At 42.7% G+C, this 26,724-nt stretch overlaps 1 protein-coding gene across 2 annotated transcripts; it reads left to right on the forward strand.

The window, feature by feature from the left end:
• Positions 1 to 1,937: 1,937 nt before the first annotated feature.
• On the forward strand, positions 1,938 to 26,721 carry LOC119648953 (proteasome subunit beta type-1). 2 transcript variants are annotated; one of them, XM_038050872.1, is made up of 3 exons: positions 1,938 to 2,034; positions 25,687 to 25,996; positions 26,049 to 26,721. In XM_038050872.1, the coding sequence occupies exons 1-3, from the start codon at positions 1,947 to 1,949 to the stop codon at positions 26,659 to 26,661; spliced, it is 1,011 nt and encodes a 336-aa protein (XP_037906800.1). In that variant the 5' UTR covers positions 1,938 to 1,946; the 3' UTR covers positions 26,662 to 26,721. The 2 variants fall into 2 exon arrangements, with proteins under 2 accessions (XP_037906800.1, XP_037906799.1); XM_038050871.1 differs by lacking the exon at positions 1,938 to 2,034 and adding an exon at positions 25,246 to 25,519.
• The last annotated feature ends 3 nt before the right edge of the window (positions 26,722 to 26,724 follow it).

Here is a 26,724-nt window from a genome sequence, read left to right on the forward strand (position 1 = left end):
CTCCCGGTTGTTGAGGGCCAAGGCGGTCTTTCAGATCGGCAGTATGGGTTCCGCAAAGCCAGATCAACCATTGATGCCATCAAATTGGTTACTGGCTTGGCCGAAGATGCAATTCACGGAAAGGGTAGTACCAGCAAATATTGCGTGGTAGTAACCCTGGACGTGAAAAATGCATTCAATTCGGCCAATTGGAATCTAATACGCAAATCCCTAGCGAAGATTGGTGTTCCCGCCTATCTCGCTGCTATCGTCGATAGTTACTTAACTGAAAGGAGGCTATGGTATGACACTGATGACGGACCGCAGGAGTACGTTGTTTCTGCCGGTGTCCCACAGGGCTCCGTATTGGGCCCACTACTGTGGAACATCATGTACAACGATGTACTTAATCTTCCCCTTCCGGAGGAAGCCACAGTGGTGGGTTACGCTGACGACATAGCACTGGTTGTTGTCGCAAAGCATCTTGAAGATACTGAGTTATACTCAAGCGAGACAATCAGTGCTGTCAAATGCTGGTTGGAAAGCTCTGGTTTGACGCTTGCGGAGGAAAAAACAGAAGCGGTCCTCATCACGAAGCGCCGGAAGAGAAATTACGCCTGTGTTAGAATCGGGAATCATATCATCACTTCCAAGCCGACCATCAAATACTTGGGGGTGGTGATAGACAGGAAGCTCAGCTATAAGCAACACTTACAGTATGTTTGTGATAAATCATCCACTGCTAGTATGGCCCTGGCCAGGATGATGCCGAACGTGGGAGGGCCACGGCATACCTCTAGGTTGCTTATAGCCAGGGTGGTGACCTCGATCATGCTCTATGCGACCCCAGTTTGGAGGGAGGCGTTGTGGATATCAGGGAATGCTACCAAACTGAGTTCAGTCTACAGGAGGACAGCCCTGAGGGTATGCTCTGCCTTCAGGACTGTCTCAGATGATGCAGCATTCGTCATCTCTGGAATGATGCCCATTGACATCTTGGCAGATGAGATGACGAATATATACAATGCAAAGCCAACCTCTTCCTCATCGCGGACGAAGAACGCTGAGAGGGAGAGATCCATAAATAGATGGCAAGAGCGGTGGGAACGTTCGGGAAAGGGCCGGTGGACGCACAGGCTCATTCCTGCCATCAAGGAGTGGTTGGAGAGACGACACGGTGAGATTAATTATAATCTCACCCAGTTTCTCACGGGACACGGAGGATATCTCCAATACCTTCACAGGTTTAAATTGGAGACCTCACCCGATTGTCCAAATTGCAATGGAGTCCCAGAGGACCCAGAGCATGTATTCTTCCACTGTCCGAGATTTGTGGAAGAAAGGAGGAATCTGGAGGAGACTCTAGGAGAGGTGCTGGTACCAGAAAATCTGGTACCGAAAATGCTAGCACATCAGGAGAATTGGGATGCGGTCAACTCCATGATCGCATCTATTCAAGATAAATTGCGAAAGGCAGAGGAAAGGAGAAAAGCGCGGTCACGTGCGCCGCGTATAGAAGAAAGGTGACAAAGCTAGAGTGAGCTGACTCCGCCCCGTGATGTAATACCTTATGGTGGTTCCGCGGGGCAGGGAGGGAGTCGGGGGTGGTTTTAGTGGGTAAAATCCCACACGCTGGTGTGTCCAGACCAGTGTCTTTTTGAAGATTTCCACCTCCTCAACAAAAAAAAAAAAAAAAAGACAGACAGACGGACAGACAGACAGACAGACAGACAGACAGACAGACAGACGGTAAACCGATTTTAATAAGGTTTTGTGTTTACACAAAACCTTAAAAATGGGTGTACGAATACGAATTTTGCATACTGTATGTGTGTATCAAAACTTAAGTTGTAAATTCACCACCCCACACAAGCTTCTTGCTTATGCGAGTGTGGGCTTTTATAAATAAAATTAATCTGATAACGTGAAAAAATAAGCTCCCCATGAGAATCTGTTCAGGTTGTTGGATGATATCCGAGCCGAACTCGCAGATGGCAAATGCGGTGCTGCAGCTCGAGGAGTGGAAAAGTTTCGCAGTCGGTCGATCTGCTGAGCGTGAGTAGGTGATTGGTCTTTGGGTTGAGTTCTTCCGGTGGTTGCTTATCGATTCGGAATGACGAGTGCTTCCATGTAGAGTGTTTTTGTGTGCTTTCCGGATTATTAAGCCAGTAACATAGTCTTCTCGAGGTAGGAATATCGGATGTTTGTGTTCATTTGATACGACCATCCTCCAACCCTCAGAAAGCCTTGATGATTAACGAACGGGTTGAGTTTATGTAACCCTTTCGAGAGTGAGCTATTCTTTACGATATCCTCGATCTCTTGCTAAATTCAGTTTTTTGTACCGCAGGAAGTATACGCAATCGACTATTTTCATACCCCCTGAAGAGATGGGTCCCTTTTCTCTCACCACAAAGCGCAGGATGTATGCCATTACCCTTACCAACTTCGAAAATGACGAGAATCGCTCCAATAGATCGAAAGTATTGGTTAGATTTGTATTGACTTAACAGATCCTCCGCGGGGGCGTCATCCCAACTGATTTCAGGCTCCCACATTGTAATAATAATAATAATCGTTGGCGCAACAATCCATATTGGATCATGACCTTGAAGTGTGTTAGAGCACTTCATTCAAGACCGTAACGGTACACTACAGTATACTGTAGGAGGCAATGTGGTCAGCATTGCGCTCACCCGAGATTATTACCCTAATTTGACTGAGGTACTCATTTACAGATGAGTCGACTGGTATCCGTCCGACGTATCCGATACAAATCCCACTGCCACCAGTGAGATTTAAACCACGACCTTCCGTACGACAGCCTTGTGCTCTAACCACTCAGCTATCCGGACACAATAATGCATTGTAATGCAAAGGATATATTCGCGCCAATTGTCACCGGAGCCAGCCATTGCAATGGATCATCTATCGCTGCAATATTTGATAGCAGGGTCATACTCCAAACCGTCGGAAACCGGGTTCCAAAGTAGACCCAGAATAGCGGGCGTCCAGTACTATTTCTCATAGTCCCGTATCCTGGTAGGTTACGGGAATGTCGTTTAGCAATGTGGGATCATTTGTTGTCAAGTTACGTAGGGTAAGTCCTTCAGCCTTAAACAGCTTCATCATCTGCTGTACCCGCCTATGACTTTTTTGGATATTAATCATACGGAACATTTATTCGATATTGGACGACCCAGTATATTGAAATTTCCTCCATCTTAGCAATGTCTGCACTAGGTCATCTTGCAATTTGGGGCCGGTGTGTAACAGGTTGTTTAAACTGGTACCAAACTGGTGACATGATGGAAACTCACTGAAAGTAGTTTCTTGCCACCCTCGATGACCTCTTCGAAACAATGAAGAGTATCATTGTCGAATTTCCGCATGATGATTCGAACCACTATTAGATCCCACTGGGAAGCGGTGTATTCCAAATTGCTGAATCCCGCAAGGCAGTTCCGTATGGTTTGGTACATCGTGGTTATGCCGTTTGCGGATCTGAATCCAACCATTTTTAAGTCTAGGTTGGCGCCCATATATTCACAGGCAGCCTGGCGGCTGTCTGAAACCCAATAGCGGTGATCCATAATTATTTCCTACTAGCTTCAGGTGCAATGCAATAGCTATTGCAGCTTTTGAATGTTTCCAATCGATGGATTATTGCTGATCACGGCTTCGAATAGATCTATAAACTGACAGGTTTCAATTGTTGTAGAGAACAATATTATTTGGGGATGAAAGTTAAACAACTTTCATATTTCAGTGTTTATTTCACTTTGGTTTTTAATAACAACTTACTCTATTTGAATACATAATTTCTTATTCCTACCTCAACAATTTTTCCTCATGTCATTCTGCATGAATCAATATTTATACAATGTGCGCTTCCAATTTCATTAATAATTGTCCTCATGATCCATGCCGTGAACATGAATTATTTCGGAAATATGTTGCATGCAACTTGCAATAATACTTAGGTTAGGCGATTGAACTCATAAATATGATTTGCATTTTTCTTTTACTATGCAGTAAACAATTGAATACATTTGATCTATATTCGTAATTTCATTGATGGGAAAGAAATGTAGGGACCTGTATCATATTCCATTGATAGTTTACATTACATTTGATATATAAAGAAATGCAACCAATTGTACGAACTATGTTTTATTACGTCGAAGCTGATTAATTACATTCGATATGTAATTCCGACGAAAGAAAGGTTACGATGCTATGTTTAATAAGTTTATTATTACCCTATGATATTATCTACGTAGAAGAAGATTCAACAAATAGCAACATATTATATTTCTCTTCCTTTATTCTTTAAAAGTGAACAACTCATACAGAAAAAAATTTTGCGAAGGAATTTTCGAATGTTGTTAATTTGATTGACGGTTGCCACCGTCGGTGTTCTCCATGGCGGAGTAGGCCTGGATTAGGTCGAAAAAGAATTGAATTTAGAACAAGTCGAGAAACCGGAAGCTTGACGCTTCAGGTATAAAAGGTTTTGTGTTTCCCTATGTGAGGAGCATAACGTAGATCTCCATTGGCGTATAGCATTGACCCGAGATATTGAAATCGTTCAGTTCTGGGCAGGTTACTGCCATTGCCAGAACTGAGCGATTTAAATATCTCGAAGGGCAGGTTGCCGACATTGCCAAAACTCAGCGATTTAAATATCTCGAGGGTCAGGTTACTGCCATTGCCAGAACTCAACGATTTAAATTTCTCGAGTCAATGCTATCTGCCAATGGAGAACTGCGTAATGAAATTATTTCACACATTAACGCAACCTGGATGAAGTGGTATTCCCCAACTGGTGTTCTTTGTGATCGACGTATCAGCGCACGTCCCAAATCTAAAATTTACTGCAATGTCGTCCGTCTGCCGCTCTCTATAGTTCTGAGTATTGGCCGACTATAAAGGTCAATGAACGGCGTCTTGCGGTAATGGGGACGAAGAAGTTGCATTGCACTGGTGGCGTGACACGTTTTGATTAGGTCTGAAATGAGAATATCCGCGATCGGACGGGTTTGCACCGATCGTGGAAAAACTGCAAGAGGGGCGTTTTCGATGGTGTGGTCACGCAATTCACACTAACGAGAATTCAACAACCAGTATTGGTCACAACATCAAAAACAATGGTAAGCAACCAAAAATCCGGCCAAAACAATAGTGGTTTAATATGCTGGATGGGGATTTAAAGGTCTCAAGATTACATCCTGATCAGGCATTTGATAAAATAAAATGACGAAACCGATCACCACAGGCCGACCCCGCTTGTGAACTGATGGCTGAACAAAAAGAAAAAGATGTGAGGAGCGACGAGTGCACGACAGCTCCGTGTAATATAGCTAAAAATTCCATTGCCCTCTATTTTCTAGAAAGTGATTTAAATAAATCATTTGATGGAAAGCCCTGTGTTGATAATGGTCAACCTCATACGCCCCTGTTTATTATTATTATGAGTTTAATATTATTAGCAAATGCCAACAATTTAACCAACATCAAATATAAAAAAGGACTAGGGAGAATTAGATTCTTTTTGGATGGAATTTTAATATTTCACTCGAATGTCAATTATTCTCGTTAATTATGAAGTCAGCATCTTATTTGTATGACTTAGAATGCTGTTAATTAGCACGAAATTGATAAGTTTGAACTGCTATAACTTTCCCATTAATAGTTGGATTTTCATGAAACTTGGCATGTGTATGCATGTGGCTCCTCTATGTCGGTGCAAAATTTAGTACACTTAGAATGAACTTAAGGGGAGTTTTTTAGTCTATTTCTAAAAGTTGATAATATACTATTAGTAAATTTTTTGAGCAGATACCGGAATGGGACATCTCTCGAAGATTAGATTTCACATAAGTGTTTTACAGAAAATCTTAAAAAGTGCTGCAGATAAGTAGATTCTTTATAAATGCAACTTTAATATTCCACGCGAATGTCAATTATTCCGGGTAATTATGACGTCAGCATCTGATTTGCATGGCTTTGGAAGCAGTAAACTCGCGCGAGATTGCTAAGTTTGAACTGCTATAACTTTGGCGTTAATTGCCCGATTTCCATGAAATTTAGCACATATATACAAAATATTGTCCCCTATCCTGGTACAAAATTCCGAAGTCCTAGGATGAATTTAAGGGGGGTTTTTCAGTAAATTTCTAAAAAGTAGTAATATACTATTAGTAGGTTTATTTGAGCAAATATCGGAATGGGACATATTTTGAGGCCTAGATTTCATCTAGGCGCACCACTGTGATTTTTTTCGGATTTTTGGGTTGGGTATTTTCCGAAAATGAGTCCTGTCTCACTTCAAATGCGTACATTTTGCCTCCTTACTCACGCACTTTGCAGTTTATGCCAGAACTAATGTCAGTTTCGGAAAGTACAAATCGAGACCTTTCATTTGATACCCTACACACCTATATCCGGTGAAAAAAATTTTTGAATCCCCTCTTTGCATGTAAACTCCACCTAAATTTATGCCACTCACTGTATGCGTGGGATTTCATAGTTCCCATCTGTCCACCAAATTTCGTTCGGATCGGTTTAGCCGTTTTGGAGAAAAATGCGTGTGACAGACAGACAGACATTGAATCGATTTTAATAAGGTTTTGTTTTACCCAAAACTTTAAAAATGAATTTTGGTTTTAAGAGGGGGAGGGGGGCTCCACATATATGCGAAAAATCAATATTTTTTTCACAGAAAATTGTCATGTGGGGCATCAAATTGAAGGGCTCAATTAATACTTTTCGAAAATCTTATTTCTGATATCGGATGAAACGCAGAGAACTGAGGACTCCAAATGTATGTCCCAAAAAGTTTCAGAACCTGTTCAAACGAAAAATCTGAAAAAAATCAGAGTGATGCTCATATACAAAATCTTGGCTTCAAAATATTCCGATATCTGTTCAAATAAAGTTAATAATAGCATATTACTATGTTTTAGAAATTTATTTGAAAACCCTCTCTAAGTTTATTGTGAAGGCACACAATTTTGCTATAATACAATAATCGTTGGCGTCACAATCCATATTGGATCAGGGCCTTGAAGTGTGTTAGAGCACTTTATTCAAGACCGTAACGGTACACTACAGGATTACAATACCCTGAAGGAGGCAATGGGGTCAACATTGTTGTAATGTAGCTGATAATATATCGCATGATATTGGCCAATCAACAAAGTTATAGGAGAATTATCAATTACTATGCACTTATTACCATTTGGAAACACACATGATACAACCTCAACGCTGCAAATCATTCCATTACATTACCAACTTCTGAAACGTATTTGCTATCTGAGGATTATTTTGGTGTGTAAGACGCGCAGTTCAGTTGAGCACATATTGCAAGTGTAATATTTTGCACTTACTCAATTGTAAAGTGAATTCATAAGAAGACCCATATCAACATTAAGTTTGATATGAATGCTACTAGCTTAATCATCAGAACATATCAGCACAACATTGAAGCCAATAGTCTGAAATACATACACTATACGAGTATGTACATAAGACGGAAGTGTTCTTGCTACCTATGGAAAATTTCTTTAAAATATTCTCAGCTGAAAACCATTTACTGTTGGTGTTTTAGTTGGGCAGAGGCGAAATATTTTCTTCATGAATAACATTTTAATATTTGACTCGAATGTGAATTATGACGTCAGGATCTTATTTGCATGGCTTAAGATGCAATAGGGAATCTGATTTCCGACCAAATGAGCATATTGGAGCGATGGGTTGAGTATTTTGATGAACCGCTCAACAATCAGAATATCGACGAGTTGGAGGTTCCTTCAACTGAAGACGACGAACAAATGCTGCCACCATGCCATGAAATAGGTTCGTGTAATCCATCGCTTAAGAATCATAAGCCACCAGGAGCCGATGGAATTACAATCGAGTTGTTTAAATGTGAAAGCGACCAATTACACCAAGCGGTTCGAATCAATGCTTGCTGACTAGACATGACGCATTATTTGTCCCGTACATAAAAATCCCCCTTTTTACCACGAATTGCAACATTTATATAGGTATCACGTTGCTAAGTACCATCTATAAGATATTCTCCGCTATCTTACTAGGGTGGTCACAGGGTAGTATATGTAGGTCCCAGGGCGAAACGTGAATTGGTACCCACGATGGAGCATAAAACCTCTACCACCAAACCCTATCTCCACCTCCACGTAGTGACCTCTGGGAGCTCTTTCTTAACAAAAAGCTGCGGACGGAGAAGGATGAAGGCGAGTCTCCCGCGCTTAAAAACGGGACAAATTGTCCCAGATGGTCCTCCAAGTTGGGGTTTGGGTAGGGCTGACAACCCTAACAACGAAGCCACAACAGGAGCCTCGGACTGGACGGATTACACAACCATTAACCCGGCAAAGGTTTGCGCATTTTCTCATGGAACGTGCGCTCCCTGTACAGAGATGAAGCTGCTGAGCAGCTAGCCGATACCCTGTTCCAATATAGGACTGATATAACAATGTAAAAGGAGACGCGTTGGACAGGGGCCGGTTTTCTACTTTCCTGGAGAAGAGTCGCTACACCATATATTACAGTGACCATCCAGTAAACCATGTGCTCGGAGAAGGTTTCTTAGTCAGCCAAAAAATGAAATCTGCTGTTGCTTTGAAAACATAAGCGAACGGTTATGTACTCTGCGCTTGCAAGGTAAATTTAGAAATATAAGCCTCATTAATGTTCACGCCCCTACAGAGGAGACTGCAGAGTCGGGGAAGGATACCTTCTACGAGGCAATAGAACGAACCGTCAAAACCTGTCCCAGATATGATATCCAAATCATACTTGGGGATTTCAACAGCCAAGTAGGGAAGGAACCCGTATTCAGGTTCCCATAGCTTAGCAGTATCACACGAAATGGTTATTGGAAGTACCTGGTTTGCGCGGAAAGCGGTCCACAAACATACATGGACCTCTCCAGATGGGACCACTTTCAACCAAATTGACCACGTGTTGATCGAACGCCGCCACCTCTCAGCCTTGATGAATGTCAGAACATATAGAGGGGCCAATATAGACTCGGATCACTATCTCGTTGGCATGGTGTTCCGAGCTCGAATAACGACGCCACCCAGAATCCCCTCTGACAATCAGGTGAGAGTTAACACTGACGCCATCCACAACACAACCCTCCGCGACACCTATAAGAGGGAAATGGATGCCGCAATAACCGCAGTCAACAGAGGTTCTTGAGATGAAGCATCAACAAATGATCTTCAAAACCACCTGAAGAACGTTATCATTGATACGACCACAAACGTACTTGGCCCCAGTCGCGAAAGGAGTCGGAACGGCTAGTTTGACCATGAATGTAAGCTAGCAACGGAACGGAAGAATGCCGCATACCGAGTAATGTTGCATTCTGAAAGAACGCGAACATGCGCAGAGACTTATCACGAACTCCGTTGAGCGGAGAAGCGACTTCACAGACGGAAAAAGGAAGCCTCGGAGAACGAACAAGTCTGTGAACTCGTACAGTACAGGAAGCAACCGCACCAGGCGCGCAAGTTTTACCAAGCCAGCAGGATAAAGCCTTATATACTTCGATGCTCATCCTGCCGAGACAAAGAGGGAAATCTGATTTCCGACAGAATGGGCATATTGGAGCGATGGGTTGAGTACTTTGATGAGCTGCTGAACAACCAGAACAGTCCGTATAATTCATCGGCTTAAAAATCATAGGTCGCCAGGAGCCGATGGAATTAGAGCCGAATTGGTTAAATATGGAGGCAACCAATTACACCAAGTGGTTCATCAACTTGTGCTCAAGGTATGGGATAGTGAATCAATGCCTGACGATTGGCAAAGTGGCATTATCTGTCCCATACATAAAAAGGGAGATATCACACAGTGCAGCAATTATAGAGGTATCACGTTGCTGGGTACCATCTATAAGATATTCTTCGCTATCTTGCTAGATCGGATAGCCCCATACGCCCAGAACATCATTGGCCCATACCAAAGAGGCTTCACTCCAACCAAATCAGCAACAGATCAGATCTTCTCTTTGCGTCAAGCGATGGAAAAATTTTCGGAATATGGACACCAGTTGCACCATCTATTCATCGACTTTAAAGTCGCGTACGATAGCCTAGCCAGGGTAAAACTGTACACGGCCATGAGAGAATTCGGTATCGCAACGAAATTGGAAAGACTGACTAAGCTGACCCTGATGAATGTGCGAGGCCAGATAAAAGCAGCAGGATCACTCTCAAGACCATTCGACATCAACAATGGTCTACGACAAGGGGATGCTGTACAAGACAATGATCTTGCCAGTCCTCATGTATTCCTCGGAGACTTGGGTTCTTAGCAAGAAGAATTGCGAATTCTGCGTTGGAGAGAAGAATCCTCCGAAGAGGTTTTTTCTACACGGGGATGGACAATTCCGTAGCCTACATAACGACGAAATCTATGAGCGATACCATGACCGTCAAGTTGTGGATAAAATCCGGCTTAATAGGTTACGGTGGGCGGGTCATTTAATCCGTATGGATGAGGATGATCCAGCCCGGAAAGTCTATAAGGGCAATATCTATGGTAGAAAAAGAAGACAGGGCAGACCCTGCCTAAGATGGAGCGTTGGCGTAGGTCAGAACGCCAGACAGCATTTAGAGATATCGAATTGGTGGAACTCGGCGCAAAACCGGGATGTCTAGAGTTCCTTATTAAGGCAGGCCTAGACCGGGTACCGGTTGTTGCGCCGTTGATGATGATGATGATGTTACTAGGTCAGATTTCCCCATCGGCCTATACCAAAAACTGTTGCAATATGGACATCAGTTGCATTTTGTTTTGAGAGAGAGTTAAAATACATTTACACACAAAGTGCCGGACTTCTGTCTCAGAGAGACTACTGGCTAAAACATCCCCTGAAGCGTCCAGGACTCTGACCCGGAACCGTTTGACGCATTTCCTCAGGCCAGGCCTATTCAGTATAGGAGCAAAAATCCATAGATTCAGGGAACGTCAAATACCCTGACATCTTTCCTATCCATCTCCCTCTTTTGCGACTTAAAAATGCCCTGAGTGTAGCCTGCCACTCGGCTTCACGCTCTGCAGCATGGCCTCAATTATAGTTCCTAGAGGCCCAAGACAAAGTAATGGCTATTGCCCTTATAGGATTTCCGGGCTGGATAATCGTCATCCATACGGATTAAATGACCCGCCCACCGTAAGCTATTGAGCCTACGGTATCGTCCATCCTCTTGTAGGGGTTCAGAAATTCTTCGGAAGATTCTTTTCTCGAACGCGGCAAAGTGTTCACAATTTTTTTTGCTAAGAACCCAGATCTCCGCGGTATAGATAAGGACGGGCAAAATCATAGGCTTGTACAGTAAGAGCTTTGACCCTATGGTGAGACGTTTCGAGCGAAACAGTTTTTGTAAGCTGAAATAGGCACTGTTGGCAGCCGACAACCGTGCACGGATTTCACACTCATAGATTTCGCCGTTATGTAGGCTATGTAATCGTCTATCCTCATTTAGGGGGCCAAAAATTCTTCGGAGGATTCTTCTCTCGAATCCCGCAAAGAGTTCGCAATTTTTCTTGGTAAGAACCCAAGTTTCCGAGTAATACATTGGGACTAGCAAGATCATAGTCTTGTACAGTAAGAGCTTTGACTCTGTGGTAAGACGTTTCGAGCGGAACAGTTTTGGTAAACTGAAATAGACTCTGTTGCCTGACAACAACCGTGTGCGGATTTCATCGTCGTAGCTGTGTTCGACCCTAGATAGGAGAAATTATCAACGATCTCAAATTTGTAGTCTCCTATCTTTATACTTCCCGTTTTACCAGTGCGGTTTGATGTTGTTGGTTGGTTCTCGGTGCTGACGTTACTACCACATATTTTGTCTTGCCTTCATTGATGTGTAGCTCAAGATCTCGCACGGCCTACTCGATCTGAATGAAGGCAATTTGTACGTCTCGGGTGGTTCTTCCCATGATGTCGATATCGTCAGCCTAGGTCAGTAGTTGGGTGAACTTAAAGAGGATCGTACCTCTTGCATTTACCTCAGCATCACGGATCACTTTATCGAGGGCCAGGTTAAAGAGGACGCATGATAAGGCATCCTCTTGTCGTAGACCGTTGTTGATGTCGAATGGTTTTCAGAGCGATCCTGCTACTTTTATCTGGCCTCGTACATTGGTCAGGGTCAGTCTAGTCAGTCTTATCAATTTCGTCGGGATACCGAATTTTCTCATGGCCGTGTACAGTTTTACCCTGGCTATGCTACCATAAGTGGCTTTAAAATCTATGAAAAGATGGTGCAACTGATGTCCATATTCCAACAATTTTTCCATCGCTTGCTGTAGAGGGAAATTCTGATCTGTTGCTGGTTTGCCTAGAGTAAAGCCTCTTTGGTATGGGCCAATGATGTTCTGGGCGTATGGGGCTATCCGATCTAGCAAGATAGCGAAGAATATCTTACAGATGGTAGTCAGCAACGTGATACCTCTATAATTGCTGCACTGTGATATCTCCCTTTTTATGTATGAGACAGATAATGCCTCCGCCAGCCGTCAGGCATTGATTCACTATCCCACACCTTGAGTACAAGTTGATGAACCACTTGGTGTAATTGGTTGCCTCCATATTTAACCAATTCGGCTCTAATTCTATCGGCGCCTGGCGACCTATGATTTTTAAGTCGATGAATACGGACTGTTTCTTCTATACTCGGTGGTGGCAGTATTTGTCCGTCGTCTTCAGTTGGCGGGACCTTCAACTCAACTGTTCAGTAACTGATTAAAGTACTCAACCCATCGCTTCAATATGGCCATTCTGTCAGAAATCAGATTTGCCTCTTTGTCTCGGCAGGATGAACCGGCTTCATCCCGCTAACTTGTTGGTAAAACTTGCGCGCCTGGTACGGTTGCTCCCTGTACCTTTCGAGTTCACAGACCTCTCACAGTTCTCGCATGCCCGCGTTCTTTGAGAATGCAACATTACTCGGTGTGCAGCGTTCTTCCGTTCCGTTGCTAGTTTTACCAACCTGAATAGAGAGGATTGTGGGAACTCTCTCCTTGGTCAACACAACGACCTCAGTTTTCTCCAGAGCTAGGGAGAATCCATGCTCAGCCATCCATCTGCTTACTCGCCACATCACCATTCCCATTGTGCGCTGAGCCTGTTCAACCGTGCGTGCGGTAACCAGTGCCGCAACATCCTCCGCATATCAGACCAGATGCGATTCATCAGGCGTCGTCGTAGAAGGCTATCGTATAAGGTGTTCCAAAGGTCCGGACTAAGAATAGATCCCTGGACCGCCCCCGATGTCCTTCTCGGGTTTGGTAGAGTAGGGCACGGTCCTTTAAATAGTCCCTCAGCATCCGCAATAGGTAGGCTGGAGGATGGCAACAATTTTCATGTGCTTCAAGCATGTCGCACCACCTCGCAGAATTAAAGGCGTTTCTTTTGTCGAAGGTCACAGGCAGCACCACCCGCCGACAGTAGGGACTGTGCGGCTCAGCCAGTTTTACTGTCTGGACCACCTCCTCAATGGCACCAATTGTGGATCGCCTCGCTCTAAAACCATATTGTGTCGGTGACTAGTCTCCGCAGCACATATTGCATCAGTCAATCGTGCCTTGATGAGCTTGTCAAGCAGCTTCCCCGCTGTGTCCAACTTACTGAGCTGGCGATACGCTGACGGCGCCTCTAGGTCGCCTTTGCCATTGCTTACCAGCATAAGTGCGCAACCTTCCAGTGAGACGGAAAAACACCTGCTATCAAACATCTATTGAATGCGCCGAGTAGCAAGTTCGACTTTTCGTACTCACTTCTCCATCGACAGCGTCAGATCGGATGGGGAGGACAGGAAAAAAGCGCCTGCACGATTTCTTCCATCTACGCTGCTTCTGGTAGCCACTGAGTTTTTGGGAAGCTAGCCCGAAGCCCCATGGCTCTCTGTTTAGGTCGTGCATCCTGCCTGTTGCTTTCGTGGCGGAGTTCCTTTTTCCCACTCATATACCGTGCGGTTCTAAGCGTCACCTCGTCTTGTCCGCTGGCAATACATCCACGTCTAAGGGAGTTCCTTCATAGGCTTGTAATTTCAGCGGCCCAACAGTACACGGGTAATTTCCCGAGACGTAGTTTCCTTTTAGGAGCTGAAGCATTACAAGCTGCGGTAGTGAGACTCTTTATTGAATGAACTAGCCTTCAGCCTTGGATAGCATAGCCGGTATAAAAATGCAAAGGGCCATGAGAGTTTTCGGTATTCCGCCTCACCTGATAATACAGAATAGGATATCACTGACCAATGTGCGAGGCCAGATGAAAGCAGCAGTACCACTCTCGAGACCATTTGAGAACAACAATTGTCTAAAATTGGGGGATGCCCTATCAACCATCCATTTTAACTTGGCCCTGGAAAAGGTGATCCGTGATACTGACACGACAGTGCTGCATTGGAGAGAAGAATTGCTTTACGTATTAACGCTCCTGGTTGAAGAGGCGTTCGACAACTGGTGTTCTTTGTGATCGACTTATCAACGAACGTCTCGAATCTAAAATTTACCACAATGTCGTTCGTCCTGTCGCCTTCTATGGTTCTGGGTGCCGATCAACTATAAAGACAATGAACGGCGTCTTGCGGTAATGGAGACGAAAATGTTGCATTAGACTAGTGGCGTGACATGTTTTGATCACATTCCAAATGAGGATATCCGCGGTCGATATGGGGTTGCACCGATCGTGAAAAAATTGCAAGAAAGGCGTCTTCGATGGTATGGTCACGTAATTCGCGCTAACAAGAAAAAAGAAAAAAGATTGGTCTGAATATCGAAGTCGACGGTAAGCAATCAGGTGTTTGATAGAACAAAATGGCGCAACGGATCACGACGAGCCAACCCTGGTTATTAATGGGACAAAAGCTGGGCAAAAGGAAAAAGATTCCGTAGCATATATAGGGATGAAATGTATCTGCGACGCCACGACCGTCTGGTTGTCGATAAAATCCGGCTGAGGGTGAAGTGAAGGTGAGGATGATCCAGCCCGAAAAGTCTATAAGGGCAATATCCATGATAGAAAAAGAAGGCGTCACAATCTCTGCCTGGGATGGAGCAATAATGTAGGCCAGGACGCCAGACGGCTTTTAGGAATATCGAATTGGTGGACTTAATTTATTCATCCGATACTTCCAAAAACTCTGTGGACATTTGGAGCTGTTGCACCTGTCAGTGCCACGGAACTCGAGTAAGCAACAAAACGAATGGAATTGGGGAAAGCCACAGGACGTGACGACATCGCATCTGAGCTGCGGAAATCGAGTTGAGGCATAACACTCTGGCTCACTAGTTCTTCAACCGGGTTATTGTGGAAAATACAACACCATCTGACTGACAAGAAAGCACCAGAACTCCAATATGAAAAAAAAGGTAATCCAGCAGAATGTTCAAATTACCCTCCGATCCAATTACTATCCCATACCGTGAAGGTTTTCGAACGCATTCTTGACAACCGTCCGTTCCACAACTGGCGGTCTTTATGTCTACAGAAAAATCTGTGTATTTTCATTTCAAACCATATAGGCAGTGGTTCGGAAATGACATAAAATTTCTTATAAATGAGTGTTTTTTTTAATTTCAAAGATCATCCGAAGATATAACTGTTCAACCTTTAAGAAATTTCAAAATCGATTTTTAATCTAAATTTTAAAATGCAATATTATAACGGAATTTTAAACTTATTAGCCTGCAGATAATATGGTGGCCTTGCCTGCCTATATCAACGCTAATGAATAGTATTAATTTGTCTCGACAAATCCACTGGGAACCACTTCCCAAGCAGATACATTCTTCTCTATTGTTTTAAAACCTCTCAGAAAAACTTAAATTGACCTAAACAACATAGATAAAATTTTACTTTTTGATACTTTTACATATTATATATTTCGCGTTTAACATGTTATACTTTCCATGTCATAACTGAAAAATGATAAAGGCTTGAAATTATTACCTCCACTAACAATTTTATTGTTTTTTTTTTCTTTCTGTGGTCACTTTAACAAGGAAAATGCGGCATATAGCAGCATTTTTTTTTTGTTTTGCCCAGAAAAATAAGTAAATTGTTTTATTCAAGATGTATTACTCGAATTATAATTACAGAATAGAAAGTCGAACGGCAAAATAACACTTATCGATAGCAAACAACGCGGCGAACAATATAAATAGCACCTTAAACTATCATACATAATAGCATTTGAAATGACAAATATTATATAAGTATCTCTAGCAAAAGCATAAGCATAAGTTGTTGGTAAATAACTGCCTGTTGCCCTCTGCCTTGTAAGCAGAGTCATGATTGGCAAGGATTTGCGATAAGGATCGTAATTTCAGCCACCACTGTTTCTTGGGATTACGCTACTCAAAGTTCGTTTCACTTATGAGATCAGCCAATGGTTTAAATCTGTATTGAACGATTCCAAGTGAACAAGCACTTGCAGCGTTTTCCTGCGCGACGGAAAACACTTGCAATCGATCCGATCCCGCCTCAAGGAACCAGAACCGCCGCTTCCAATCCAAATGCTTTTACGTCTCCCCTTGACGTCGTGAGTGGGATCCCGTTACTCAATGTCACGGACTTCTCGTCACCACACAATCCTCGGATGCAAGAGTAATGTACAATCTAACGGTTTTAGTAAGTGAATTGTGTATATTTTATAAATCTAATTTGACAAGTCGTTTGACAACAGCACTTGGGAATTAATTGGAAGTTACACCGCCGTCGACATGGAAAAGTACGCACTTCCGACACACCACCCGTTCCTGCTTTCTTTCTTCCTCCACTTCTCTCTTGACAATCCGCCGCCATGTTGTGCGGCAAAGCGGAGCAGAGGAGCCACAATGGAAAATCTTCTTGCGTGCCCGTGACTTGACGTCTCAAATTTGAAATTTTGAAAACCTCGAATCCTCGAAAGCAGTCAGGAAAATTATATCGATGTAACGAACCATAAGTGCTTCGCCGGCCTCACGGCGAGGAGAAGAACCTGGAGGAATCAGTCAATGACACTTGAGCCGAGTTAGATGTTACCCTGGTCACCGGCGTCTATTGAGTCCAGTTGGAGAAGTGTCTGAGTAAGCATTTCGTCTAGGGATAGATACTCCCTGCTCATCCGGGCACCGCCCTTGAATTGCTCCACTCGGTCCATTAATATCAACACATCAATCTGAACCTCCTGGATGAGGGCAATCGCTGATGACGACTTTTCGGTCGTCGCGGTATCAACTTCTTCAGAAGTGACAATCAACACCCCCACATCTCTCCCACGACACTACACTGGCCAGGAACTTCAGGTCCAGCTCTCTCCTAGAGCTCCGTCCTCACATTACTAGAGATGACCGAGGAAGGATCCTGAAGGAGGTCCAATTGGCGCAACAGAGAGTAGGATCCTCCATGCGTGATCATATTCTGACCAAAAGTCAAAAAGTATGGGGTGTGCCTGGTGGCTGAATGTACAGATGATCTCAGCGCGCAGCAGATATCAGGGACTTTTTAGTACCAGTCGTGCTGATCACAAGAGACGTAAGTTGTAAAGTCTTAGAAAACCACCCATGAGCAAATAGGGAGTGGTCATGAAGTCGCTCAGTCAAACCCTCCGTTAACTCCCCGGAACCAAAATTTTCCAACTCGAAGCTTCCTGCAGAGCATCTCCATCGGCGTGTTCTGTTCTTTTATCGATGTAGCCGTCGGCCACACGCAGATCCGGAAGTTGATGAGACTTGTCTTGGATTGGAACTATCAATAGAAATTAAAATATTCCGCAGATTTAAAGACGGGAGAGTTCAAGTCGAGTTCAGTGGTGTCCTCGTCGGTGAACGCCGACATCACCAAGGCATCAACACTATGAATGTGGGACGGAGTGTCAGGAACGACGTTCTATGTCGCCTTGCAATGCTTGTTGGTAAACTTGAAATCTCGAAGCTTCAATGCCCATCGTGCAAGACGACCACTCAAATCGCTTTTGCTCATCAGCCATTTGACCACTTGAAATTCATGTCCCTCCACGTAGGGCTCCGTCACCGTCTAATTGCACGCGACATGAAAGCCATAGGGACCTCATCTCCGTACGGACCACGCATATACCGTCTTTACTGGCGTCGCAATGTATAGAAAACGGTTTGGTGAAGTCTGCATTATGAAGCGACGACCCTTATAGAGCATATTGGTCAAAAGAGTTGTAACAACTGCCAACTGACGCCAACTACGGTAATAGCCGCAGACACCCAAGAGGCGATCTTATCTCGCCTCATCGAAGGGTATCTATAAGATGGTGTCCTTAAGGTCAATACCGGAAATGAGCGGCATAAGGTAAGCACTCTTTACCGTGCAAAGATTAATTTTACGGGCGTCGAGGCATATCCTCACCTTGCCTGGTGTCACGAAAACCACCACCGGGGAAGCCCAAATGCTTTACGACTTCTCGACGACCCCCATTTTCAACAGCCGATATACCTCCATGATGAAGGCTTCTCCACAGCTAGCGATACCGGATAGTGACGCTGTTTGATCGTTTTGGCACCTCCTACATCAATGTATGCTATATACCAACGATGTGCGTCCTAGTCCTTGTTTCCTGAAAGAGGAAAACATAGATATCGCAGTTTGCAGCTGAAGCTCCTGCACGGGCGACAGAACATGCTGCTGGCCACAGGTCATCGACCGTTTCCGGAGTTCTCGAATCCTGTGAAGATGGAATACCATTTGTCAGAAAAAGGCCAGGTAGCAAATTAAAAGCATAAAACAAGTCGGGAAACCGGAAGCTGGACGCTTCAGGTACGAAAGGTTTTGTGTATTTCTTAGTACGTAGCATGTAATATATCCATATATTATGTGAGAGTATCTACTTTCCGGTGATATTGACATTCATAGTCTTCAATTTTCAAAGAAGCAACAAATTTAAGGTATTATAACTTTGTTAGTAATAGTGCGATTTCCACAAAACTTGGTAAGATCATGCTCTATATTATAGCCTATATCACTGCAAAATTTCATGGTACTAGGATGAACTTAAGGCGGGTTTCTAACCAATTACAAAAAATTGTAGTAATATACTATTATTAACTTTATTTAAACAGATATCGGCATGGAAGGCATTTCGGAGCCTAGGTACCATATAGTGGCAGCTTCCTGATTTTTTTCAGATTTTTCGGTTTGGTAGTTTCTGAGAATGGCCCCCTTAAAGAAGTGATCACTTTCAACCCCCCGCGCTCCCCACTCTTCCAACGAATGTCAAAACTAAGGTCGGCTTTGAAAAGTACTAATCGAGACCTTTAATTTGATACCCCATATGACTATATTTGATGAAAAAAAATTTTACACCCCCCTTTTGCATGTATGGGGACCCCCCCTTAAATTCGACGTAAAAGGATGTAATTCACTGTATGCGTGAGCGTTCACAGTTCCCACCTTTCTACCAAATTTGGTGTCAATCGCTATAACTGTCTCTGAGAAAAACGCGTGTGACGGACGGACAGACAGACGAGACAGACAGACAGTAAACCGATTTAAATAAGGTTTTGTGTTTACACAAAACCTTAAAAATCAACTCACAAATACAGATTTTTATTAAGGCTGGGGATGATCCACAACTCCAGATCAGCTGTAGACTGAACGTGACCGTAGCAGAAACCTTTCCTAGCGTGGAATAAGGAGTCCCATCTGCCGTGTTTAACACGAGGCATAATTTCCTGATGGGGACTAATTTTCACGTAGAATTTGCTTACCCAGTTCAACTCACCGAAACTCCCAATTCTGCTGGCCCGCTAGCACTACCGACGAAAGGAATTGATGTGCCCTTGCTCGTGCAGCCCAGTGCCCATGATTCGTACTCGAGCTTCCTGATACCTCCGCAGTCGAATATGGTACAGGAGCCAGTGTCTAAGTATGTGCTCATATGTCTTCTCCGCATTGAAATCCGGCGAAGGGATTGATGTAGAATGGGCCGTAGATACTTTCCCTGGATTCGGCTGCTCATGAGCCTCCGGATATCGCCATCGGAAGCAAGCTGACCGAACCGCTCTAGTAGTTCGCCGCACAGTCGATTTCAGGGCAGAGGACCAGCCTTCCCCCGGCAACACCAATTCCATTCTAGGGTAGGTCCTGTTTACAAGTGGAGATGCCGACTCAAAGAGTGAAACTGCTCTCCCAGGGTATCTTCCGTCAACATTGCTACCCGATCCAAGGAACTGCCAACTGGCATCGAGTCAGCCCCCTCCGGACACTGCCTTACGCGGTCCTCCTCTAAAGAATCTGTCCAGGTCGGTAGTTGGTCATGTACCCGAACTTGCAGATGGCAAATGCGATGCTCCAGCACGAGGAGTAGAGATATCCCGGTACGACCGGCGCCCCGGCGAGTCCTCATTGAACACGGTCGCCGACGAGCGAATCGTGCAGTGCTCCGGTCGAAACCTAAGTTCCCGGATCTCTTCCCGTAGCCGTTGGATGAGCCCAGAGGATCTATCTGAATATATGTTACGTCCGCTATTTATTAAGTTAGAGGCTCGTGAACACCGACTGCGCAAGATAATAAATGGTACCGAATGGCACGTGCTGGAGTTAACCCGAATGCTAGTAGTTTGGCGATGAAAACCGAGGTTCTTGGTTATCACATATTAACTCCCTGTCAGAACACAGAGACTTAATCACATGAATTGACTGAAGAGTCAACAAAACTAAACCCACCCGCAGTGAACTACTCTATTAGATACGTGAAGTCTCGAGGCGGAGTGATACCATTGAAAGTTTCAATCCAAAAGAAGCTAAAATGCCAAACCGCCAAATAAGGGAGAAGACTAACTCACAAAAACCAAACGCGCGAGGAGTGGAGTTCGCCAAGCTGTGCGCCGGGGTTTTGGTTCTCATTCTCATTTAATCACGTACCTTGACTCAGGAGTCAACAAAACTAAACCAACCCCAACGAAATAAATGCGATAAATGTAATAACATAATAAAATTTGAAAAAAAATCAAAATCGTACTTAGGGTAATTTGTTATGAAAAAAGGCATAACATGAGAGGATATTCTTTATAGTTCAATTTTAAATTGATTGATTGATTGAAGAGTTGGATTCTTTTGGGTCGTGTTTTCATTTATATATTATTTTAAAATACTCCATCCAGCCTAGCTATACAGCTATAAAGTCATGTTTGGCGAGGATTTGCAATAAGGATCGTAGTTTCGGCCTTCGCTGTCTCTTGGGAATTGGTTTCACTTATGAGATCAGCTAATGGCTTAAATCTACTGTGAGCGTCAAAAATAAGTAAACACTTAATTTTTTCGTATTTAAGCTTTAATTTCATAGCAGTTACTGATAAAAATTAACATGCTTCATCACCGGTTAAAAGTATTATATAATAGAAGTTTAAATCTGAAAAAAAGTTAAACAAAACAAAATACCGTTTCAAAAAATTATTAATGCTTCAAAATACTGCTGATTTTACGCGTCAAAAGAAAGTATACAGAATTTACTTCTCTAAGAAATAATATCCAATAATTAATTAGAAATAATTTTTAATATTTAGTTTGTTTTCCATGTGACTTTAGAACAGCATTCAGTCTTTTAGGCATTGATTTGACAAGATTTTTTGTAATATCTGGAGAAATGTTGTTCCATTCTTCGATTAAAGCCCTTTTTAGGTCGTCCTTGTTGGAAATGCTTCTTTGTCTGATTTTCCTGTCAAGGTGTTCCCACAAATGCTCGATAGGATTAAGGTCTGGGGACTGCGGTGGGTGATCAAGGGTTTTTGGCGTTCGGTATAACAAACATTCCTTAACAATGTGGGAAGTATGTTTCGGATCGTTATCGTGCTGAAAGATTCAGTTTCCCGACAGCCCCAATTTGTCAGCACTAGGAGTGATATTGTCCCTCAGTATATTTAAATAGTCTATTTTAGTCATTTTAGACTCGATGAAAACTAGATTTCCAACTCCGGATGCCGCCATACATCCCCAGACCATAACTGAGCCTCCACCGTGCTTTATGGTGCTTGTAACGCACTTGTCGAGAAATGCTTCATTTTTCGCTCGCCATATTTTTGGTGGCTTTTTCGCCGCAAATATTTCAAATTTACTCTCATCGGAGTATAAAATGTTTTCCCAAAAGTGTGGAGCCTCATTTTGGTACTTTCTGGCGAATTTTATACGCTTCTTTTGATTCGCTTTAGAAATATAGGGTTTCTTACGTGGCACTCTGCCATGTAGACTATTTTTGTGGAGCGCTCTTCGAATTGTGCTTGCACTCACTGATTTGCCTGAAGTCTCAGCTATTTTCTTTGATATGTTTACTGCACTTGAAACTGGATTATTCCTTACTTCTCGTACAATTGTCCGCACTTCGGAGTCAGTAAGCTTCTTAGGTCGCCCAGACCGCGGTAAATTTTCAATAGTATGACGAGTCGTATATTTATCTATAATTTTTTTATCGTACAATGATTCCTTCTAACGATTTTTCCAATTTCACGCAAAGATTTCTTTTCTTTAAGTAAATCTAAAATTATTTTTCGTGTTTCGTTTGTGGTTTGCTTACCCATTATCTTAAATGTTATACTTTTGCACTTATTCAAACAAAAACAAAGAAAATCTACGAAAAATATTAGTGCACTATATTTGCTTACTTCACTTATAAACAGTTTCAAAGAAATTTGTGTGATTCCCGGAAATAATTAAAAACAAAACGAGAAGTGTTGCCACTGTATACTTTCTTTTGACGCGTAAATTCATGAGTATTTTAAGACAAGATGAATTATTTTTGAAAATGTTTTGTTTTGTTTAAGTGTTTGTGCTGACATAAACTTCTATTATATGAGCCTTTCAAGCTATGATAAAACATTTTAATTTCTATCAATAAACATTGTGCAATAAAAGTTTAAATACAAAAAAGATGGGTGTTTACTTATTTTTGACGCTCACAGTATATTGACGCCAAAAGACTCCAAGTAAACGGGCAGCATCTTCCTGCGTGAGTGGAAACACTCGTAACCGACCCGATCTCGCCATAAGAAAGCAGAACCGCCGCTTCAAATCCAAATACTTTTACGTCTCCCTTGACGTCGTGGTTGAGACCTTGTTGCTCGCTGTCACGGACTTCTCGTCGATTTTCGCATCACCACACAATTCCCGAATGCAAGCGTGATGCACAATCTAACGGCTTTAATGCGTGAATTGTGCATATTTTATGAATCTAATTTGATGAGTCGTTTGAAAAAAAGCACTTGAGAGTTACTCGAAAATTACACCGCCGTTTACATGGAAAAAACACGCACCTCCGACACACCAACCGTTCCTGCTTCCTTTCTTCCTCCTCTTCTCTCCTGACACTCCGACAACCTGTTGTGCGGCAAAGCGGAGTAGGGCAGCCCCAACCACAAAACTTCCTTCCGTGGTCGAGATACCCGTTTACAATTAGCGAAATTTTTTCCGAAGTGAAAAACGGGAGTCGATCGTTTGACAGGCGGACGGACATTTTCATTCGGAGAATTGATCGATACGGCCAACTTGCAAGAGTTCCTCGTCACAAAAATCAAAGGAAACGGTAGCTGTGCAAGACGAGGAGGCTGCAATGTCAGCGGAGACAACCTCGTCCACGGAATCCAGCGCGACTTTAACCACAGTCAAGAGGGAAAGCACCATGTCGACGACAATGCCCAAGTTTCGAGTAAGAAATTTTACACTAAATTTAATCGTTATTTCTAGTTGTGTACTTTATTATGATAATTATTCTTGTATATCTAAGAGATGATTTCCGCACGAGTGGAAGAGGCAGATCTATAGTAGCTGTAGATGCAGCGATAAATAACTCTGTGGGAGACCGTTACCCAGCGGCTTTACTCCGTTTAAGTGCATTGATGGCCGAAATGATTTCTCTTCTCCTTTGAGGAACAATTCGTATCCCCACGTGCCATTTCAGAGAACCGGAGTCAGTTTTCGCAATGCGCTGCTTTGTAGAAGTAATGAAGCTATCCTGAAACATTGAGAAACTTCTACCCCAATGGCTTTTCCCTTAGGACAATATGCAACGGTCTTTCAGGTTAAGTGTGTGCAACCCGGAAAACAGTAACCTGGGTAATTGACAATTAGTTAAAAGCTACTCGTATCAAAAGAGGCATTCTATCTCCAATTTTGTTAATATCGTCTTAAGCTAAACTAAGACGGTTTACAACAATCTCAAAGTTATGCAACGACTTATCTTTAAAGTTCTTATTATTTTTTTCGCAAACCTTTCCTTTAACATTTGGATGAAAACGTGTAATATGACAGTATAAATATGAACAAATTCCAGCGGGTATTCCCGCCGGTGATCAGCGAATTCCCCTTCGTTATAACGGAAGTTGGAAGTGAAATGAAGCTAAAATAACTTTGATTATATCATTTGGAATGAAAATACACAGACTTTTATCTAAATCTAAACTGCTCAACTTATAAGGAAAACGTCTCTTTCAAATTTGACCGGACACACAGAAAATGACATTGTAAACGTAAATAATTTGTACGAAATGTAAAGGGGTATTTCAATCAGTTTTATCAATAATTATGACATTAAATGTCAGTACAATCGGTTTCCCACGCGTTAAAATGTTTTTTAATGCGAAATAAGCGGAAAACATAATTACGATGCGTGCGGAATGCGGACGAGAGTAGTTCCGGGCCGTAGGCACTTCAATGTATAATGAAGCTTTCAGGTCGGCGAAGTTCGCTCCACGTCAGCAAGGTTCGTTCTGATGACAAATTACGCCATTTGCAATTTGGCGGCACTTTTCGTTTTCGGCTGCTACCCTTAAAAGTAATTAATTTGAATGAATTCGTTTTGAGAACTGCGAAAGACACTATTTGCATTGCAAGTACTAATTATTAATGTCACTTGTATTAGTCCCGCCGCTTCCATTCATGAAAATTGAATTTAAACCGGAGGTATGTGCACTCTTAGTCGCTTTTAATTGTATAAATTTCATAACATAAAATATGCGCGCACGTCGATTGTCCGCAGAAAAAATCGCGGCATTGCCCCTAATCTTCAAGTTTCTGCAATTAGCGTATGCATCTTCCAATATTTTATGTTATGAAATTCATACAATTGAATGCCACTAAGAGTGCACATACCTCAGGCTGAAAATTAATAACATTAATAATTAGTACTTGCAACGCAAATGTTGCCTTCCCCAGTTCTCAAAACGAATTCATTGAAATTAATCACATTCAACAATAACTGTCGAAAACGAAAAAGCAACACCATATTGCAAATGACGTGCAGTGGCAACAAACTATTCTCTGTCACGCATCGCAAGAGTTCAATTTTCCAAACTTGTTTGCATGCCGCGTTGCGCATTGGACTTGTTGTGTGTTGCTTCATAGAAGTTTCGTGTAATGAGCTTCATTTATTCCGCTTTGTGTTTCGACCTACAAGGCGGAAAGAAACAGGAGCTGAGTTTCTTTTGGAGTTTGCAACGCTCACGAACCTCGCGAAGTGTACTGTTTGGGGTTTTCGTCTAACCGCGTGCGGTATGTCAGTTTTTGATCATCCCCGCGTTGTGACTTAAAAACATTGCGAGAAAATTTTTTAGATCAACTGAAGAACAAACAGAATATTCCATCAAATCACATTGCATACAATTATATAAAGTATTTCTTAAATATTTCTTAAAAACCTCAAAATTTCGTTTTGACAGGTATACGTTGCGAAGCCATAGAGAAAGCCTTGCACCGCGTACGACGAATGCGCTCCACGAGGCTGCGAGTGCCATGCAGCACGCAGCTTATGTGGAACATATATAGATGGAGCCGTGTGTCGATTGAGTGTTTGATTGACTGTCAAATTGACGTTAGTGGACAAGGAATTTGCGGAATCATTGTGGTTTGGTGTGCAGGCTTGACAGAGTTTTATTTGGTGTTTAGCATGATTTCTGCAGAGAATTTCCCAGAGTACAATGTACCGGGTGTGGTCAAACACGACTTCCATCCTTACGAATCAAATGGAGGGTAAGGTCTATATATTAGTTTTGAAATATATTCTTTCTAATTGAAATTTCAGGAGCGTTGTCGCAATTGCCGGGGATGATTATGCGGTAATTGCAGCAGACACTCGCTTGAGTAGTGGATATTCGATTCACACCCGAAAACAAAATAAGCTGTTCAAGTTGTCAGGCACAACAGTCTTGGGATCAACGGGATGCTGGTGCGATACTCTTGCGTTGACCAGTTTGATTTCTGCGAGAATGAAGATGTACCATTATCTGCATCAAAAAGTAATGCCGACGAACGCTATTTCGCAGATGCTGTCCATTATAATGTATCACAAAAGGTTTTTTCCTTACTATGTATCGAATATACTGGCTGGGCTAGATGCAGATGGGAAAGGGGTAGTATACAGCTATGATCCGATTGGGCATTGCGAACTCGCATCTTACCGTGCCGGAGGATCTGCGGGGGCTTTACTCCAACCTGTATTGGATAATCAAATTGGTCTGAAAAATCAGGAGAACGTTGCGAAGGATCCAATCCCGAAAGAAAAAGCTATTTCGGTGATAGTGGATACATTCATTTCAGCTGCTGAAAGGGATATCTACACCGGCGATGGTGTCATTATAAATGTCATCACAAAGGATGGGATTGAAACCAGAAACGTTTCGTTGCGGAAAGATTAAATCCAGTGTATACTTTTTAAATTCAAAAATATTTCTTCAATAAATTTTGGTTATAAAACATGT

This window comes from Hermetia illucens, chromosome 2, assembly GCF_905115235.1.
Source record: "Hermetia illucens chromosome 2, iHerIll2.2.curated.20191125, whole genome shotgun sequence".
NCBI classification, from domain to species: domain Eukaryota; kingdom Metazoa; phylum Arthropoda; class Insecta; order Diptera; family Stratiomyidae; genus Hermetia; species Hermetia illucens.

Bases quoted from the DNA above. Each gene is read 5' to 3' on its own strand.
- LOC119648953 (XM_038050871.1), top strand. From the start codon at position 25,261: ATGACGTGCAGTGGCAACAAACTATTCTCTGTCACGCATCGCAAGAGT. The intron at 25,520-25,686 runs GTATGTCAGTTT...TCGTTTTGACAG, and splicing joins TTTTCGTCTAACCGCGTGCG to GTATACGTTGCGAAGCCATA. The intron at 25,997-26,048 runs GTAAGGTCTATA...TTGAAATTTCAG, and splicing joins CCTTACGAATCAAATGGAGG to GAGCGTTGTCGCAATTGCCG.